Genomic DNA, 18,963 nt, shown 5'->3' on the forward strand with positions numbered 1-18,963 from the left:
ATCACTGACTCGATGGATGTGAGTCTGAGTGAACTCTGGGAGTTGGTGATGGACAGGGAGGCCTGGTGTGCTGCAGTTCATGGGGTTGCAAAGAGTTGGACATGACTGAGTGACTGAACTGAACTGAACTGAAGCAATTTTTATCACTAAGTTCGGATATAAGTCTATTCTTTCTTCAATGATTGGTGATGAAAATTTATCATATAATATAGACTACTAGACAGGTAAGTAAATGTGTGTGGATGTGTGTGTGTTCTATGTTCTTTACTCTGAATCACTGGGACTTCATCTTTGTTTTTTTTTATGTATTCTTTATTATAACAGCTTTGGGTCAGGACTTAATAAAAAAAAGGGTAACTCTAAACTCTCCAACTTACTTTGGTCTTCTTTAAAAAAGTTTAAAACTATTTTATATTTTAAGCTTTCATGAAAATTCTAGATTCAATTGTTGAGTACTTAAAAAGATCCTGTTAAGATGGGGGTGCAAAATGGGTAAAGGCGGTCAGATGATCCAAACTTCAGGTGTAAGATAAATCAGTTCTGAGGATATAATGTACAACATGGTGACAAAGGTTCACAGTATTGTATCATATATCTGAAAGTTGCTAAGAGAGTAATTTTAACCTTAATTAGGTTAATTACTACCTTATACTTCCTCTGTGCTCAGACGCTTATTTGTGTCTGACTCTTGTGGCCCCACAGACTGTAGCCTACCAGGCTCCTCTCTCCATAGAATTTTCCAGGCAGTGATACTGGAGTGTGTTGTCATTTTTCAACTCACGGATTGAACCCATGTTTCTGGAGTCTCCTGCATTGGCAGGTGGATTCTTTACCTCTAGCACCACCTTCCTATAGCTAATGTAATTTATATCGTATATTTTCTAGACAATTATTGCTAGCAATTGCTGTTCACATCTTAGCTACCTTTTTTTTTTTTTTTTTGGCCTTGCTGATTGTCTTGCAGGGTCATCTTTTCCCAACATGGATTGAATCCGGGCCAGCATGCTGAAGGCACTGAATTCTAACCACTTGATTGCCAGGGAGTTCTTGGTACTTTCTATTTTGTACTCAGTTAACATAGATTAATGTTTTAAAATTTATGAAGCAAAATGGGGAAAGGAACACAAGTGAAAAATTTGCCTCTGTAGAAGTAGGGCTATTTCTTCCTCTATAATAGGAAGAGTGATACAAAAAAGACGAAAATTACAGGAAAATGCAGTGGATGAAGTGAGGGGAGTTGAACAGTTCGTTTCTCAAATAGAAATAATCCTGATGGGTTTGAACCTCATGTCTTTAAGAAAGAAGATACTTTTCTGTTAGAAAAACCCCAGGAGAGTCATTGTGAGTCAGAGTTACTAAGGCAACAACCCTTTTAGGAACAGTTATATAATACAAGAAGGAACAATCTAAACTCAAGAGCAAAAAAGAAAACAAAGATTAGAATGAAACCTACACAGTATATTCTCCACCTACTTTCTCATCCATAAAGTGACGAGACTGTACTAAATGATAACTAAATTTCCTTCTACCTAAGGGCTCTGAAAATATTCCTTTTAGAAAATGAAAGAGTGGAAATGAAAAAATAATTTTAAGTGTAAATTAATCTCCTCCACTGACTTTCCAGTTCTATTGGCTTTTCTAGCAAAGAGGCTTTGAGAAGAGTTACTCTTTGTGGGAACTCAAGAGGAATAAGTTTAGTACATACAACTGTACAAAGACAGTTTGTGCATGAACAATCCTTCCCACCCCATCCCTGAAAAATTTGTCTTCCAGGAAACAGGACCCTGGTGCCAAAAAGGTTGGGGATTGAGAAGACTCAATTTGAGAAGACTCTTTGGGAGAGGAATGTGATTATTTTTATCGCTGTCATTGTGGTTGGTTACTGAACTGGCTCCTTCCCTGTCATCAGCTCTACACCCACTCTACTACTGAAGTTCTTTTCAACAGGGCCCATGCATGTTAAGAATTTTCTAGTTTGGGAAAAGAAGAGAAAAAGGGGGAAAGGAGATGCATTGCTAAAGAAAGCTTTTCTTTCAGACCCTTTGCTGTCAAATTTTTACTTCTAAAGTCACCTTCTGTAATTGAAACAAACATGAAATAAATTCCTTTCTTACTGAATCAGAATCTCTAGGAGCAGAGCCTGGGAATCTGTATTCTAATGAATTCCCGGTTGATCTAACTTAGCAATCCCCAACCGTTTCGGCACCAGGGTCCTGTTTCCTGGAAGACAAATTTTCCAGGGATGGGGTGGGAAGGATTGTTCATGCTGTAATGCGATCTCTGGGGAGTAATGGGGAGTAGCAGATGAAGTTTTTCTCTCTCATCTCCTGCTCTGTGGCCCTGTTCCTAAGAGGCCTTGGACCAAACTGGTTCACAGCCCAGGAGGTAGGGACACCTCATCTAACTCATTGCCTCTCTGGCTTCAGACATTTGCATAACCTTTGCCATACTCACATTGTCCTTTCGCCATTGTTCACGCAAGTAGTTTTAGGTTAACTTTAAAATTTTAGTCATCCTAAAAAATGTCCACTAAATTATAGTTTTGATGCATTATTTTCTAAAAATGTACATTAGAACACATAACTATTTTATTTATTTATTTATTTTTTAGAACACATAACTATTTTAAAAATCGTGGACTAGCTGAAGGCAGCAACGGCTCCATTCCACGGATTCCAAGCTGTAAGTCTAGAAAGAATGAGTTCAGCTGCTTTCAGGCCCATGTGATTCAAACTTTGGCCCTCTTCTTTCAGGAGCCTCCTTCCTGGGCCTGGGCACCCTCACACAGTGCTTTGAAAAGCCCCTTGATGCCAGGATCCACCCCCTTCCTTACCCTAGGTACCCTCTCCTGTCACCCCAACCAAACTGGATTTTTATATCTGAACTTAGAACAGTATCACCAAGCAGGTTAATAAATGTTAAAATGTAATCTGCAGGTTTAACTCTTGACAGCAAAAGGCTTTGATTTCCAAGAATGGGGTTCTCCTCAAACAGATACATTCATACAGCCCTTTGCATCAGCGCCTGAAATGGCACACGATTCTCCAGCTTCATTTCTTTTCAATCTTCCTCATTTACTCTGCCTCAGCCACACTAGAACGCACCTCACTTTCTCCCTCTGAATAAACAAGCTCTTCCTACCTCAGCACCTTTGCACTTGCTGGATTTCTTCCCTCAGCGGCCAGCTACACATTCCTTGGGTTTCACTCAAAGTCCCTACTTTCTGAGAGGCAGCTCCTGACCAACCCAGCTAAAGCTACACCAGTTCCCCACGCCCCCACACCCTCCAGGCATCCTCTGTCCAGCATTTTTTAACCAAGGGTGACACAGCCTCACAGGAGACGTTGGGAAGGTCTGCAGACGTTTGCAGTTGTCACTACCTGGGGCGACACGAGTGCCCCCTAGTGGGTGGAGGTCAGGAGTGCTAACAATAGTCCAATGTGCACAGCACAGCCCTCCCACTATGGGTTGTGTGTGTGTGTGTGCTTAGTCGCTCAGTTGTGTCTGACTCTCTGTGGCCCCATGGACTGTAGCTCGCCAGGCACCTCCGTCCGTAGAATTTTCCAGGCAAGAATACTGTAATGGGATTTTCCCTTCATTCCTAAGACAACCTCTCTCGGGGCAGCCCACTTCCGCTGGTGTTCTCTTAGATTCGGCCCTGGAATGCTCAGCAATGCCATCTCGGTTTGCTCAGTCGACTCATACTGCTGGCTGAAATGCTAGTACATGCCCCTCTACACCCAGGAGCTGCATTTGGGGGACGCCCATGTCAGGCCCCAATTCTGCTTCCCTTGGTCTGGAAGGCACCCGGGCCTGCGCACCGGGCTCTTCTTATCCTCACTCTGCTGCCCACCTCTGTGAGTTCCATTTCTTCTGGAGGCGTTCCGAAGCTCCAGTGTTCCTTCACGTCCATCATGTGGCCCTCGGGAAGAAGCTCGCACAGGAACCTGAGCCTGAAGAGCATGTTCGAGGTGTACCTGGTGGGGAATAACTCCCACCACTTCATCATCTTCCCGACATCCGTCCAAGGGAAAGCAGACATTCGCATCCGAGTGGCAATCCCCCTGGACTATGAGACTGTGGACTGCTACGACTTTGACCTCTTTGCCAATGAGAGTGTACCTGACCACGTGGGCTATGCCAAGGTGAAGATCACCCTCATCAATGAGAATGACAACCGGCCCATCTTCAGCCAGCCACTGTACAATGTCAGCTTGTATGAGAATGTCACCGTGGGGACCTCAGTGCTAACAGTCCTGCCCGTGGCTCCGCCGGCTTTCACAGAGTTGCTCCTTGCAATCAGTCACCTGGTGCTTGAGGCCCCATGGGCCCTCCTGCAGCCTCTAAGGGCCCCACAGAGGGCAAGGCCAGGGGCTCTGGCCTTCTGGACCCGAAGAAATCCTCTTCATCCCCCCAGCCACCTTCCAATGTCAGGGTGAAGGACACCCAGGCAGCCTGTCTCTCACAGGGCCTGCAGCCATATGGATGTACTGTACCGCAAGAAGAATGAACAAACTGTAGCCACACTGAACATGGATATATCTCACAAAAATATAATACTTCAGGGGGGTGCTCTACATGAAAGAATACTTTTTGTATGATTCCCTAAGTGTAAAATAGATGCAAAATGGATCTGTAGAAAAAGGGATCAGCATAGTGGTCATATGGGGCAGTTCTGATGTCATAGGATGTTCAGGGGAAAGTTCTGATGTCATAGAATGTTTTGATTCTTCATCTGGGCGCTAGTCACATGGGGTGTGCTCTTTGAAAATTCATAAGACTACACCTGTGACTTGTGTACTTTTCTGCATATTATACTTCAATAAAAAGCTTATACAAAAAAAAAAAAAAAAGAATACTGTAATGGGTTGCCATTACCTACTCCAGGGGATCTTCCCAACCCAGGGATTGAATCCATGTCTCTTGAATCTCCTGCATTGGCAGGCAGATTTTTCACCACTAGCACCACTTGGCTGCTGCTGCTGCTGCTGCTGCTAAGTCATTTCAGTCATGTCCGACTCTGTGCAACCCCATAGATGGCAGCCCACCAGGCTCTTCCATCCCTGGGATTCTCCAGGCAATTGGCAATCCCCCACAAATGGTTAGCTGGCCCCAAATGCCATGTTTGAAGAGTTCCGCTTGGTCAGTGTACCTGTTCTTCCCTTAGCATCGTCGGCACCAGAACTGAGCGTGCTGCAGTTTCCCTCCTACTGAATGGAGTTTCTTGGGAACTGGAGGTCAGGGTTGTTCCCTGCTCCATCCCCAGCACCTAGAGGAGTTCAGGCACCTTGACTCTCAACTCTGGTCCCACTTGCCCTTGTCCTGTGAAGCCCAGAGCTTCACAGGGAGTTGAAGATGCCTGGCCTCAAGTAAATGATGAAAATAAGAAAACAAGTCAGTTTCCAAAATGAAAACAAAAGTGTGTTTAATTAACGAGTGTACATATGAATGAAAGTCATAATGAGGAATCTTTCACACTTTCATGTACTCATAAAATTATCTTCATAGCCATTAGTGAAAGCTTGGTTTACTACTTTTTAAAGATGCACAAAATTTTCTAAGTTCAAATATATGATTTTAATTATTAATATACCAGTTTCCTAGTGCCCCAAGATCAACTGTATAAAATGTAAGCTCATCATCTCAAAAGATCAAAAGCAAGTCAATATTTTCTATATGATTGGTATATATACAGAAAATAATTTTGTATTAACTAAATACCCCCTTTCCCTCCTTATAAATCATTCTTCCCCTTAGTTATAAACAAATTTTTCTACAGTATAAGATAATAGCCAAATTACCCAGTATAGACTTTTCCAAAAGAGAAATGTAATTCAAAAAATAATAAAAAGGGACCATATACCAAGAGATTTGCAACACCATTGAAATTATTTTCTGAACACTGATCGTAGATCTCCTTCCTATCACTACAGACTTCACACAAACACACACAAAACTTTGCATTTCTGTAGTGTTTTTCACTTTTATCTTTCTCCCAAAAAGAAATGTCATTGGAATTACCACTGAACACCAATGTGTTTGTGGAAATAATTCTAATATGTGTAAAAAAAAAATCAGCACAACATTGTAAATTAACTACACTTCGTTTAAAAATATATTAAAAATTTAGGCATAAGGAAGGATTTACCATAATGTCACCCAAATATTACTGGTGTGAGTTAGGATTAGAACTCAAGTTCTGTCTCTAATTCTGAGTACCACCTGCTTTCTCCCACACCCCAGGTCTTGTTCCACAGAACGCTACTGGGTATGCCCAGAGTCACTGTGCTCAGGGGTTTCAAACAAATTTTGGAAATGCTGGATTAAACAACACTAAGAAGATTTCCAAACCCATAAAGTGCCATCATAAAACTCCAGAAAGGAAAGGGAGAATAGAGCATGAATCGTAAATTCAAAGGTCCACAAGACACAAAGCGGGTACAAACATGAGGCTGTAGGTAGGGCAAGGGCTGAGGGATGCTGAGCATCTAACAGGGCCCTGGCTGCATAGGGATGTCACCCACTGTTGCTAGGGCTTTCCTGACAAGTTACAATTTGGGGCATCAGTTTCAGATCTCTATGGTTATGCATATTCTCTTGAATTAAAGAAACAAACATCATAGTTGGAACATAATTTTTTAAACTCTATCAGTCCTGTCCCATTTGTGAAAGCTAGTATACAATGTTTATCAATCTTCTTTGCCCAAACAATGTTTATTCAGAGTCATATTAATTTCTGAGAATTCCACAGAAGTGTGAAAGCCATTGCCTTCAAAAACAACCATCCAGCCCTCATGGACCACTTTGGTGTCAGTAACTCTGAACACCCCCTAAATAACTCAAGCATGAGTTATGTCAGGGTTTATTCAAAGCGAAGTTCTTTTCCAGCCTTCTTAACTGTTCATGTAGAAATGCTTCATAGTGACTAAAATATCCTTACTTTTAGTCTTCAGCTAACTTTTCTGGAAAAAACAAAAATTTAATTGAGATGTGAAAAAGATACAACATGGGAATTGATTCAATACAGAAAAGACCCCTTATCCTTCCAAAAGAATTTTAAGAATAAAAGTGGTCTGAGGACAATTTAGCCTTTTGGTGGAAACTGGTTAACACTCTCAAACAACACTACTATATTTGCAAACTCACTTTTCTAAGGCAGAAAGCCTTTTTTGCTACTCTGCCCCTCTCCTTTTCCCTTATATTTATTTCTGCCCTGCCACATTCTTAAGATTCCATCAGAGCCTGCCAGTTGTCTACATAAACACCTAGAACTGTAGTACCAATGTAGCAGAAACAGCGTAAATCACATGGCAATGGAGTTTCTTCCCCTGGTGTCTCCGTGAACCACTCACTTCCTTATCTTCTTCTAACTGCTAAAATACCATTCTGGTCCCAGGGAAAGCACTTAATGCCTTCTATTTCCAGATCCCTGAGAAACAAGATCTACCTATAATGGCAAAATCACACTCACTTCTATTTTCCCAATGGGTAAATAAAAATCAGTACAATCCCATGATTTGAAACCCTTGAGGTCCTCAGGAATCTAACATTTGGAGTCACTTAAATAGAAAAAAGAATCATGAGATGCTTTCATGTTAAGTCCTTTAGTCCCAAGCTGGGTTTGCTGATTTTAAGCTGTATTCATTTCTTGACAGTTTGTTAACCAAGGTAGAAGTGTGTTATCTGTCTTCTCAATGAGAATTCTTGATGGGATAACAGGATTCATAGGGTCTAAAGAGAATGTACAGTTCTAAAGAGTACATTTCATGTTTTGGAGAGGGATCTCCAATGACCAGAAAGATTGAGCCACTTTTAGTATAAAAAATTAGGACTGTGTGACAGAGGTTGACTGTGCACAGATGAGCTACACTCACTCTACCCAATATCCCTGACTCCTTGGAATGCCATGGGAAACTGACCAAAAAACTGTCCTGCTGCTTGAAAGGACTCTGACATGGTGATATCTAGTCACTGTCTTCTACAGTGAAGGACATAGACCTTAGAAGGCCACCAGATCTCAACCCGTGACTTAGAGAGCTTCATCCATAACGTAGATGTTGTCTTCTGCTCGGACAGGCTTCATGGCTGCATTTTTCAAAGCTCCAATGTGAGAATCTTTCAATGGAATCATACTGCAGAAAGAATAACACAAGTAAGAGAAAAGCACCACTTCTCAAGCATGAGCTGCACAGTTGTTTATGTTCAGGCAAGACTAGGTATTTGCATTTCCCAGATGCCAATTCCACAGCCTATGGAATGAAAGCTTTCAGAGTTGTGAATATGAAGTTGCAGGAAAGTCTTAATAATGAGGTGGAAAACCTCAGCAGTCATTAAAAAAAAAAAAAAAAAAAAAAAACAAACCCTGAAATTGGTATCTGTCAAGAGACTCATATAACAGAATAAAAAACCAAAAAATCTAAGAAGACTAGTATCAGGCCTCAAATTAAAGTATTAAACTAGGATGCACATTCTCAAAGATGGTCAGGAACTGGTTTGGCTGGTGTTTTTCCAACTGCGGACTGAGACTATTTAGTGAGGGTTAAATTAAATCTATGTAGTCGTCTATATCTTGTACTTAAGGTGAATATATATATCTAAGTATACAAAATATTAGAGCTACTGGATATAATAAAACAGTACTGCTCCACATAAATCTGCACTGGATCATGGAGTCAAAAATCTTACCATGTCTTACGTGGAAAATTAGAAAGTCATGGGTTACTTGATTTTGTAACATGTACACTCACATATCAAGTATATGAAAAGGTCATTTGTGGAGTTTTGATATTGCTGCATTTTTAGGATGTATATATAGTCACAATTTTAATTACCTAAGCCTTCCCAGAAATAATATGTAAGGCACTGAATTTTCATTAAACTCTGATCTTTAAATGAATTACTTATACATTTGTGGAAGCAGTTTAAGTGTTGGTAGCTCAAAATAAGTCAAGGTGATATAGCTCCTCCAAAAATAAAATTATTAGGAAATTTTCCTTTTTGTTTTGTGTTGCTTGTCTATATTATATATTATTTTCTGCAATAAATATTTTCTTTTCTAATTATGAGATAAAAAGTGAACCTTAAAAAAAACCTTAACAGTGAAAGGACAAAAATGAACTAACAGGATGCTATTTTTCATACTTTTAGGTCCATAGGGAGTATTTCTTTTCTTCCATTCTTGGAAGCAGATAGTCAAAAACTCCTAAAAGTCTGGGTTTTGGACTCTAAAAGACCTAAGATGGAACCTTCTACCTGCTGTGTGATGTGACCTTGGATGCCACTTAACATCTCTAAACTTGTTTTCCAATTTGAAACCTGAGATTAATACAAGTGCCTGTCTCACAGGTTTATTGCTGTGAAGGGCATGCCTGCAATAAAAAGTCAGCATTTATGGAACACTTGCAATATGCTGGGGACTGTTCAAGGCATGTTCTGTGGACTGGATCATGTGATTAACTCATACATAAGGAAGGCTGTGTACAAACATCCAAAGAAGGAAAACTAGGAGTAATGGATGGCAGCCTAAGAGGGATGGATTTTATCAAAGAAAGACCTTGCTTAAAGCCTAAACTGGACCAGACGAAGCAGGCTATTTGGATTTGGAATAGGTAGTGGGTTCCCACCTTTACAGGTGTTTGGGAAAATGACTACAGGGATGTATACAAAGAGGATTTAACTTTTCATTGGCCAGAGGGATAGATTTGCACAACTGTAAATTCAAATGCCTATGAGGCCACACAGCTAATGTAATTAGCAGAGCAGAGCAGGCTGGGTGTGGAACAAAGGGCAAGGCTGCGAACTATGGAGGATTGGAGGCCGCTGCCTTTGTGCATCTTCAGCCTGGAGCTGTCCTCCTCCAGATCTTTGCAGAGCTGCCTTCTGCTCCCTTGGGGCTCACTCGCATAGTCTCTTGTCTGTCTCTGTATTCCCCATGGTATTTCTCTGGAAGTTCTGTAAGTTCCCTGCTTATTCATTTATATGTTTCTGTCTATTCTTCTCATCTCTTCAGAGAATATAATAAGAATTCAATAAACAAAGCACTGAATGAAGTCAAATAACAAACCAAACGACTCATTCAAATGGTGCATCAAACAAAATGCAATGTAGTCTCTTGTTTTAACAGGTACGGTGAGAAGTGCTTTTCTGTAGCAATTCTGGCACAATTTCAGGGAAACAGAGATGCTAAAATCATTACTGGAAGGTCGGACAGCTGTGGAGGTGCTCAATAAACTAGATTTTTCAGAATCCTAGAGTATAAAATGGAGAGCTCAAAAGAAAAAGAGGATAGGAACAAAGAAATTTTCCACATTTTTATCAGAGTAAGAATATCAAAAAGCATTGACAAAAAATCTTTCAATCTTACCATAGTAGCCTCATCTTGTTACCCAGGCAAAGAGATCCTAAATTGTGGGAAAATGAAGAGAAAATTAAGCTTGTAAGCCAAAGAGTTCATGAGATTTCTTTTTTTAATCAAACAAGCATATTATTTCTGTTATTACTTTAATATGAACAAAATCTATATGGACATCAGAGCCTAAAAAAGTTAACTTAACAGAAAGAATGTTTTAAAACAGAAGGAGAAACAAATCAATCTGGACCATTCTCTTATAACTCCAGGTTAACTCTTCTTGAATCTCTAGGAGTCAAATAAGCCCCTTGGTGTAAAGTATCTTGTGTTTATTATGATTAGTATATTCATCCATATGCCCTAGCTTACTTTAATATGATCATATTTCAGTGTAATAAAAATGGGTCATTGTTTTCTCTCATAGATGACAGGTTTTATACACACACACACACAACTGGTGGAAGGAGACCAGGAGGCACCAGAGGACTCTTGTGAAATCCTTTGCTCTCCTCCTGGCTCTGAAATCATGTACTCTCCCAAAGTCTCATGAGCTTCTTCTGTTAAGTGGGTGCTGTAAAACCCTCAACAATTTTACCTCCTATAAGGACAGAAGTTGGTTCTAGAGAGAATGAGAAAAAGAGGAGTGAAAAGATCTTATATATTATACTGGTTTATTGACTTCCAAATCCCAACTCTACCCAACCAGTGCTAACTCTCCATATTTAATTCCTTCTATGGAGAATTCAAATATAATGTTTCTCTTTATGGGAAAATAGTTTTAAGATTAAAAAGGAACAAGGAAATAATCAAGTAAGTTGTGTGAAATTGAAATCATGTGAGATGTAGGACTACAGGCAGCTTATCTCAAAAATACCCCTGTAGGCACAGTCCTGAGTGACTTACTTTTGCTAATCATGAATACCAAAAGCATGAGCAATAATACCACGACAATAACAGAGATTCCAATGTAGATTCCCTTGTTGGCGATCATCCATGGATCATGTGCCAGCATCACAGGTTAATGAAACATCAGCAGATAAAAAAAAAAAAAAAAAAAAAATCTTGTTAGAATTATGGATAGAAAACATTTCTGAAAGTAATGTACCCAGACACATTTATCTTTATTAATATTTGGTTAGTTCTGGATCATGAGGGGTGAGACCAAATGATCTGAATTTATAACCATATGGGGAAATTCTAAGACAATTTAAAATTCAAAATGTATTTGGAAATGGTAGAAATGTTGTATATCTTTCTTGGTGTAGTATTTACAGATGTGTATACATTTGACAAAATTCAAACTATAATCTTCAAATGAGTCTGCTTTACTATATGTAAATTACACATATTTTTAAAAATTAATAAGGTATTTTCATATATAATCCTCATGATATTAGAAAAGAAAACAATTTTTGTTCATATATAAGTTAATATGGTGGTATTACATTTATGTGCTCAGTTATTGAATTTGGCCTTTTGTTAGAGAATTCTTTTTTTTTTTACCTAGAATTCAAGATTCTATATATTTCTTTATAAGTAGACTTGAAGTAGCTGCTCATATACTTGGTGCTGCTTAGCAATTAAAATTCTGCACAACTGGAAAAAATACAGTTTTATTTAAGCCTCCTGGTGTGGCTTATAAGGAATCACCTCTTGTGGTAAACCCCAAAATACACCAGGCATCATGTTCGACCCTTTATATAACTTAATCCTAATCCTAAAGATGTCCTGCAGGGAAGGTATCTTAACAGAAGAAGAGTGGAAGACCAGAGAAAAAGATTAAGTCCGAAGTCTCTTCCTGCGTTAGAGTTTAAACTCTGGAGCCAGAATTTCAGCTTAACTTTTACTTAGTTGCTAAAGCTATTTAACCCCTTTGAACCTCTGTTTCTCTGTCATTAGCAGATTAAATAAGGTTCTTGGGAAAGGTACATTATGTAGTTTCTGATGAACAAAATGAGGAATACAGAGGAGGGTGACTTAGCCTCTGAGCTATCCTTGCTTAAAGGGGGGAATAGCCAGTGTCTTGGGAGGAAAAAGCTGTGTTATCACCTTACTTGTTGGCGGTAAAGTGGTTGGATGGAATATGGGATGACAGGAAGCAGGCTTTGCTTCATTTTAAAAAAATATGTTACATAAACTTTTCAGGTTCATTTTAGAATATGCGGCTCAGAGAGAAAAACAAAAATCAATCATAATTCCAACATCCAGAAAAGCCACTATCACCATTTTTCATTAAATATACTCCTCTAGAATTTTATTTCTCCAATATTTCTACTAACAGAAACAGTGACCATATTCAATATATACTACAGCATATACAGTATTTCATTTATTTTTGTATATATATATATTTGGCCATATCACACAGCATGTGGGATTTAAGTACCCCAACCAGGGATCAAACCTGTGACGTCTATATAAAAAGTGTGCAGTCTTAACCACTGGACCATCAAAGAACCCTACACTATTTTAAAAGTTAGTTTTTTCACATAACAATTGATACTATTTTCTCATGTCAGTAAATACACTGCGGTGACAACATTGTTAATGGGCATAAGAGGGCATGCTTAATTGACTAAGTAATTAATCTCATTATTGAATATTTAGGTTGTTGATAACATTCCATGATTATAAATAGCAGCAATGAACATCTTTTCTTATACATCTTCACATATTTGCTCAGTTCTCTCCTTAAGGTAGAGTTCAGGAAACTGATTTAGTACTGGGACAGAATATATGCTGTGTGGTTTTCAGGACACCTGGGAGACACTGCAACACCTTCAAGTCAAGACACCAAAAAGCCCATGATTTTGCTACAGCCTATTGTGAACTTGCTTCTATATTGCTTGTTGGTTGTTGTTGTGGTTTAGTTACTAAGTCGAGTCCAACTCTTTTGCAACCTCATGGAGTATACCCGCCAGGCTCTTCTGTCCAAGGGATTTCCCAGGCAAGAATACTGGAGTGGGTTGCCTTTTCCTTCTCCAGCACATCTTCCCACATCAAACCCATGTCTCCCACATTGGCAGATGGATTCTTTACCACTGAGCCACCAGGGAAGCCCAGATATAGCTTTTACTTTCTGCTACACATACCTGTCTGGCAGGTAGAAACAATCTCATAATTTAGTATATTTGTTTCTTTTTTAAATCCAGCATAATCTGACTATGTAACAATACAACAGTTACTTACATGGTGGCAGTTCTGCTATTTAACAGGCATAAACAAATTCTGTCCATATCCATCAGATCAGTCAGTGCCCATACCGTGAAAGTGATTAAAATCTTGTGGTGGTGTTCGCATTGTCACTAAGGTATGCAGCATAGGCCATTTGACCTCATACTAAATAACCCCATTTTCTTGAGCTGGACTTTTACAATGGCCATGCTGCAATTACTCACCACTTATGATCAGGATTACTTCATACCTAAACTCTTTTTGTTTATTGCTTCTAAGAGTTATTTGCACACAATAAAAGGAAAGTTGTTTCACCCAAGGGAGCCAAAAGAAAACAACCTATTAATAAATTCTTCAAAGAATTCTTCAAAGATGAGGCTTTGATGAACTTCATGAGACTAGAACTCCTTAGATTTTTCTCTCAAGCTAACTGTGAAAATGTATGAGAACATCCTACAGAATCACAAAGTTGTTCAAGACCTTAGGACCTGAATAAGTCATCATACGGGGAGGATTATACATAGAAAGACTTAGCAGTGGCCTCAAAATTTCTCTCTAGAAGGACAATTAACTTGGAAAAAGATTTTAGGGGCATATATTTAAGCAAGCACACTTTCACTGGCATAAAATTTTGGGTTGGGATTGCTCCCATTCCACCACATCACTTCAGGGCATGTTATTTCTCTAACAAGGATCACAGTCTTCCTTGGTAGTAATGTTACTCACTATCCTTGAATTAATTCATTCTTTTTTCCCCAATTTTCTGGCCAGGAGAAAGTCTGTAGTGGGTGTGTATATGTGTTTGTGTCGTGTGTGTGTGTGTAGAGTACACCATTTTTCAGGTGTTTCTAACAAACTAGTGCATCTATATAAAACTTTTTAAATTAATTAAAGCATCTCTGGGCTTCCCAGGTGGATCAGTGCTAAAGAACCTGCCTGCCAGTGCGGGAGACTCAAAAGATGCGGGTTTAATCTCTGGGTCAGAAAAATCCCCTCGAGGAGGAAATGGCAACCCACTCCGGTATTCTTGCCTGAATAATCCTATTGACAGAGGAGCCTGGAAAGTTATAGTCCATAGGGTTGCAAAGAGTCAGACATGACCCAGTGACTGAACACAAAGTATCCCTATTTAAGAGTCAGATTCATTTCTTCCTTTGTTTTATGGATTACAAAGAATCAATCTGTGGACTAGTCTAGCTTTACAAATAATAATCTCTAAATGTAACTTGCTTCCAGGGAGACATACAAGTGAACACAGATAAAAAAATAGAAAGGAATATGCTTACAGTTTGAATGCTACAACAAACAGCACTTGGAAACTTTATCACAGTGTGATTCCCACCTGCTAAACAAGAAGGAAAATTAATTAGAATTATAAAGAAATATTAAGTTTTCACTGCAAACACCAATGTATTCACATTGTCATCTGGTATGAATGAGAAAAGTTGAATAATCATATGGCCAGATACTGTAGGCATTGCAGGAATTATACCAAGTCAATGACTTTTATTAATTTAACCTGCAACCTGTGTGTCTTAACCATTTTATCATGCTGCTTCTGCTGATGCTAAGTCGCTTCAGTTGTGTCCGACTCTGTGTGACCCCATAGACGGCAGCCCATCAGGCTCCTCCGTCCATGGGATTTTCCAGGCAAGAGTATTGGAATGGGGTGCCATTGCCTTCTCCACATTTTATCATGCGGAGATAATGAAACCTTTTTTTGTCTCTATAGAAAAAGGTGCAGGTTCACAGAAAGTTTACCTACAATTTCAAGGAGTCATAGTGGCCCATTCTCAGAGCTAGGTTAAAAATTACCATTTAAGGGAGGTGGTCAGATTTTTCACAACAGCTAAGAAACTGCCAATGAGTGCTCAGAAGCCATTGCGTACCAAAGAGCAGAACTACCCTGTGCAAAATGGATGTTACATTGGTTTTACATTTAAAATATGAGTGAAATGCACTAAGATATCCCAAACAGGTGGCATCCAGCTCCTCCATTATGCGCCAGTGTGCCCAGATATTGATCCAAAAGTGCTATAAAAAACATGTTACGTCAGCCCCCAAGACAAATATAGTGTATATAGTGTGTATATATTTATATATATACTATATGTATATGTATATAGTTATCCTACGTTGGCCTTGGGGCTGAGATAACATATATCATAAATATAACAATATCCTGTAATATAATGTGTTTTTATATTAAAGTTTTAAGTAGTATCCATATACATATTATGTCTTAAAGTTTTGAATATTCAGATTTTAATAGTGTTTTGAAATATCTCTTTTGTCACACAGAACATATACTGTTGACCCTCCTAAGCAACTATAGGTCAAATACAGAATTCTCTCTTTACTGAGTATCTGTTCTATATTAAGCACTCTACAGAATGAGTGGTTTTAAAACACCAAGGATTTGAGTCAGATAAAATTTGACTTCAGCGTTGACAATGTCCCTTACCAGTGTGACCTTGATTAAGGTCCTTTACATGTACATTATATATGTATGCATGTAAATGTATAATTTTCTAACTTGGGTAACCTTGAACTGCAAGCTGTTGATAGTACCTGTTTCAGAAAGTAGTCACATTAGATGATGCATGTAAGGTGCTTAATAGCATATTAGAAAAATAGGAGCAATGGAGTAGGGGGACACCATGCAATGGACTTTCAAATATCCTGTCCTTCATTCCTTACAAACTTGCAGTGAGGAATGAAACAACTTGCCCATGGGTGTGCAACTTGAATCTGCCATGGGCGGGCAGTTGAACTGGAAGCTGCTTGGCTCCAAAGCAGAACTAAAGGTCCTTCCCAGTCTGGCAATGGCAAGAAGTAAACCTGCCCTGAAAGAATTAAGTGAGATAACGTATAACAGTTTATTGGCACATTTGTCTGAAAAGGTAGGTGTCAGGCCATATGGTGACCAAAATTCCTTCCAGACTAACACCGCTTGCTTTGGGAGGCTTTAATTCACTGAAGTGTGACTCGGGCACTGTGAGGATTTGCCTGAAGGGCCTCAGAGATGCTGTCAAGACGGCAGCAGTCACAGAAGTCGTGGGGACACAGCTGCTGCAATGTCTGTTCCATGCTGCCAAGTCTACTTGACCAGGTTTTAGTGCCATATTTTAGAGAATGATTTCCCATTTCTTACTTTGTTCTTCCTCTTAGCCTAAAAGTGTTGGGTGCAATTGCTCCAACTGCTCTTACCTGTATTTTAATCTGCTTTCTTTTTGATTTTGAGTTCACACCAAGGATTCCACTTTCAAAACCAAATGTAACTATTAGCTAATCCCAATTTAAATTGGTCCCATTCTGAGTCCCTGGAGAAGGCAATGGCAATCCACTCCAGTACTCTTGCCTGGAAAATCCCATGGATGGAGGAGCCTAGAAGGCTGCACTCCATGGGGTCACTAGGAGTTGGACACGACTGAGCAACTTCACTTTCTCTTTTCACTTTCATGCACTGGAGAAGGAAATGGCAACCTACTCCAGTGTTCTTGACTGTAGAATCCCAGGGACGGTGGAGCTTGGTGGGTTGCCGTCTAGGGGGTCACATAGAGTTGGACATGACTGAAGTGACTTGGCGGCAGCAGCAGCATTCTGAATACCTCTGCATGTTCATTTTCAATTAAGAGTTTCCTTGAATGATTGGCAAAAGGTAGGCCATACTTGGTGTCTGCTACAAATTAGCAACTCTTGATGAGTCATATGCATGAGGAGTCTTGCAAAGCCTAACCTTGCTTGGATGCTTCACAGGTGCAAGGACACATAAGCCAATGCTGCATTACAAAGGGGTTCACATGTGGCACTCCCCAAATTTACCACTATGGGTAACAGAGTTAGCTGGGAAAGATGACAGGACTCAGCATTACCTTTCTCCATCACAGGAAAGACAGACAAATCTTACATCCCAAAGAATATAGACCTGCCCAAATTAGGGATAATAGGGAATACTTAAGGGGTGGAATAGCAGAATCTCAGTGGGGCATGCCTCTGTGATGCTGGTGTCCATGTCCTCAACCCATCTCAAAGGGCCCACATGGAATGAAAGCTCGACAAGGCAGCAGAGGAGCCTCATGGCTCTGTGTAGTTTCTGGAGGAAACATAAACAGGTGACTAGTTTGGTCTGGACCAGCTTACTTTGGATTTAATACTTTTAAGGCTCTGTCCAGGGAAGTGAGCCAAGTAATAAGTTGAAAACAAAGCTGGTTCATTTAATTTAGAAAAATATGGATATGCCTGTGAATATTTTCAGGTCAGACAAGTTTCCTATGTACTCAGTTAAACATACATCTAGACATTCTAAGTAATAATCATAATTGCCACTCTATCACTTACATTTTAACTGTGCCCTAAGATTTTTATTTCAGTTAATCATTGTAAGAGTAAGTAACATTCAATCCATTTTACAAAAGGGTAAACACAGATTCAAAGATGGTAAGATATTTGTTCTAGTTGCATAGCTAATTGGAGTAATCAGTACTGGCACTCAATTCAGACTTGTCTTAATTCAGAATATGTGCTAATCTATCAAAATTTAAAAGCTCCCAGCTGTTCTGAAAAGAAACTGAAGTTACCTGTTGTGGAAGAGCACCATGGTGAGTGCGTTACATTTGTTTTATGTGAACAGGTAGACTGGGTTCCTGTAGTCTGCGTGGGAGAAGATGAAGAAGCTACAGGAATGACAAGAACGGGAAAATGAGATTCAATTTTATGGAGGAAAATTTCCACCACCAAGAAAAATAACAGAACTAAAATCAGGAATTACCCTTTTACACTTTCTTAGAGAAAAATTCAAGGATGGCCATGAGTGATTGCCCTGACATATAGATATTTCATTATCATGGAGAAATCTGTTCTAGATGATGATCTAGGGAACTTAACAAGAGACAGAATTACTTCATTTTCTATACACTTAAAATTCCCCTAAAGCCTACAATCGTGCATGTTAAGAAGGACACCCAGTTATCTTGGGTTCATCCAGTGCTATTAAAAGTTTGTGGAGCAGGGCCTTGGAGCGGGCATTAAGCCAGTACCTTCACAAGAACCTCAATCTGGATTTCCTGACCTTATTCAAGTTCCTAATTATCCATCTACACATCCTTCCAGGGAGATGCACATATTAACCAGCACAGAAAATAAACTGAGAATATCCAAGTTCTTGAGGTTACATTAAGGCAAAGTACTGTCCAAAGTCTGAGTCTTGGTAAAGAGTCACAAACCAATGTTCCTGGCACCCTGGTTCCTTCTGCAGTTGTGCTCCGGTCACTCCTTTCATAGGACTGGTATCCGGTGTTATTAACTCATCTTTCATTTCTCACCAAAAAACTTCACTGGGATTTCTCAGGGCTATGTTTCCTTTTTCCTTCCTTGAAATCTCTCCTTTATTTTCTATCAGACATCTCATCTGATCTGCAGAGTTGACCATCTGTCTCTTA

The 18,963-nt window shown here is 39.4% G+C and overlaps 1 protein-coding gene across 5 annotated transcripts in view; it reads right to left on the reverse strand.

Moving 5' to 3' along the window:
- Window positions 1–5,399: 5,399 nt before the first annotated feature.
- The window catches only part of LOC133251546 (hepatitis A virus cellular receptor 1-like), a 31,828-nt gene continuing 18,264 nt past the window's right edge, over window positions 5,400–18,963 (reverse strand). For 3 of the 5 annotated variants that reach the window (XM_061424158.1, XM_061424157.1, XM_061424153.1), the window contains 5 exons: window positions 18,103–18,198; window positions 14,809–14,867; window positions 11,252–11,324; window positions 10,364–10,400; window positions 5,400–8,132 (listed from right to left, as the gene is read on the reverse strand). In XM_061424158.1, coding sequence (XP_061280142.1) covers window positions 8,030–8,132; window positions 10,364–10,400; window positions 11,252–11,324; window positions 14,809–14,867; window positions 18,103–18,198 — 368 coding nt within the window. In that variant the 3' untranslated portion in view covers window positions 5,400–8,029. The remainder of the gene's footprint in view (window positions 8,133–10,363; window positions 10,401–11,251; window positions 11,325–14,808; window positions 14,868–18,102; window positions 18,199–18,963) is intronic. The other 2 variants (XM_061424154.1, XM_061424155.1) reach the window with 2 other exon arrangements.

Source organism: Bos javanicus, chromosome 7 (assembly GCF_032452875.1).
Source record: "Bos javanicus breed banteng chromosome 7, ARS-OSU_banteng_1.0, whole genome shotgun sequence".
In the NCBI taxonomy this organism is placed as follows: Eukaryota; Metazoa; Chordata; class Mammalia; order Artiodactyla; family Bovidae; genus Bos; species Bos javanicus.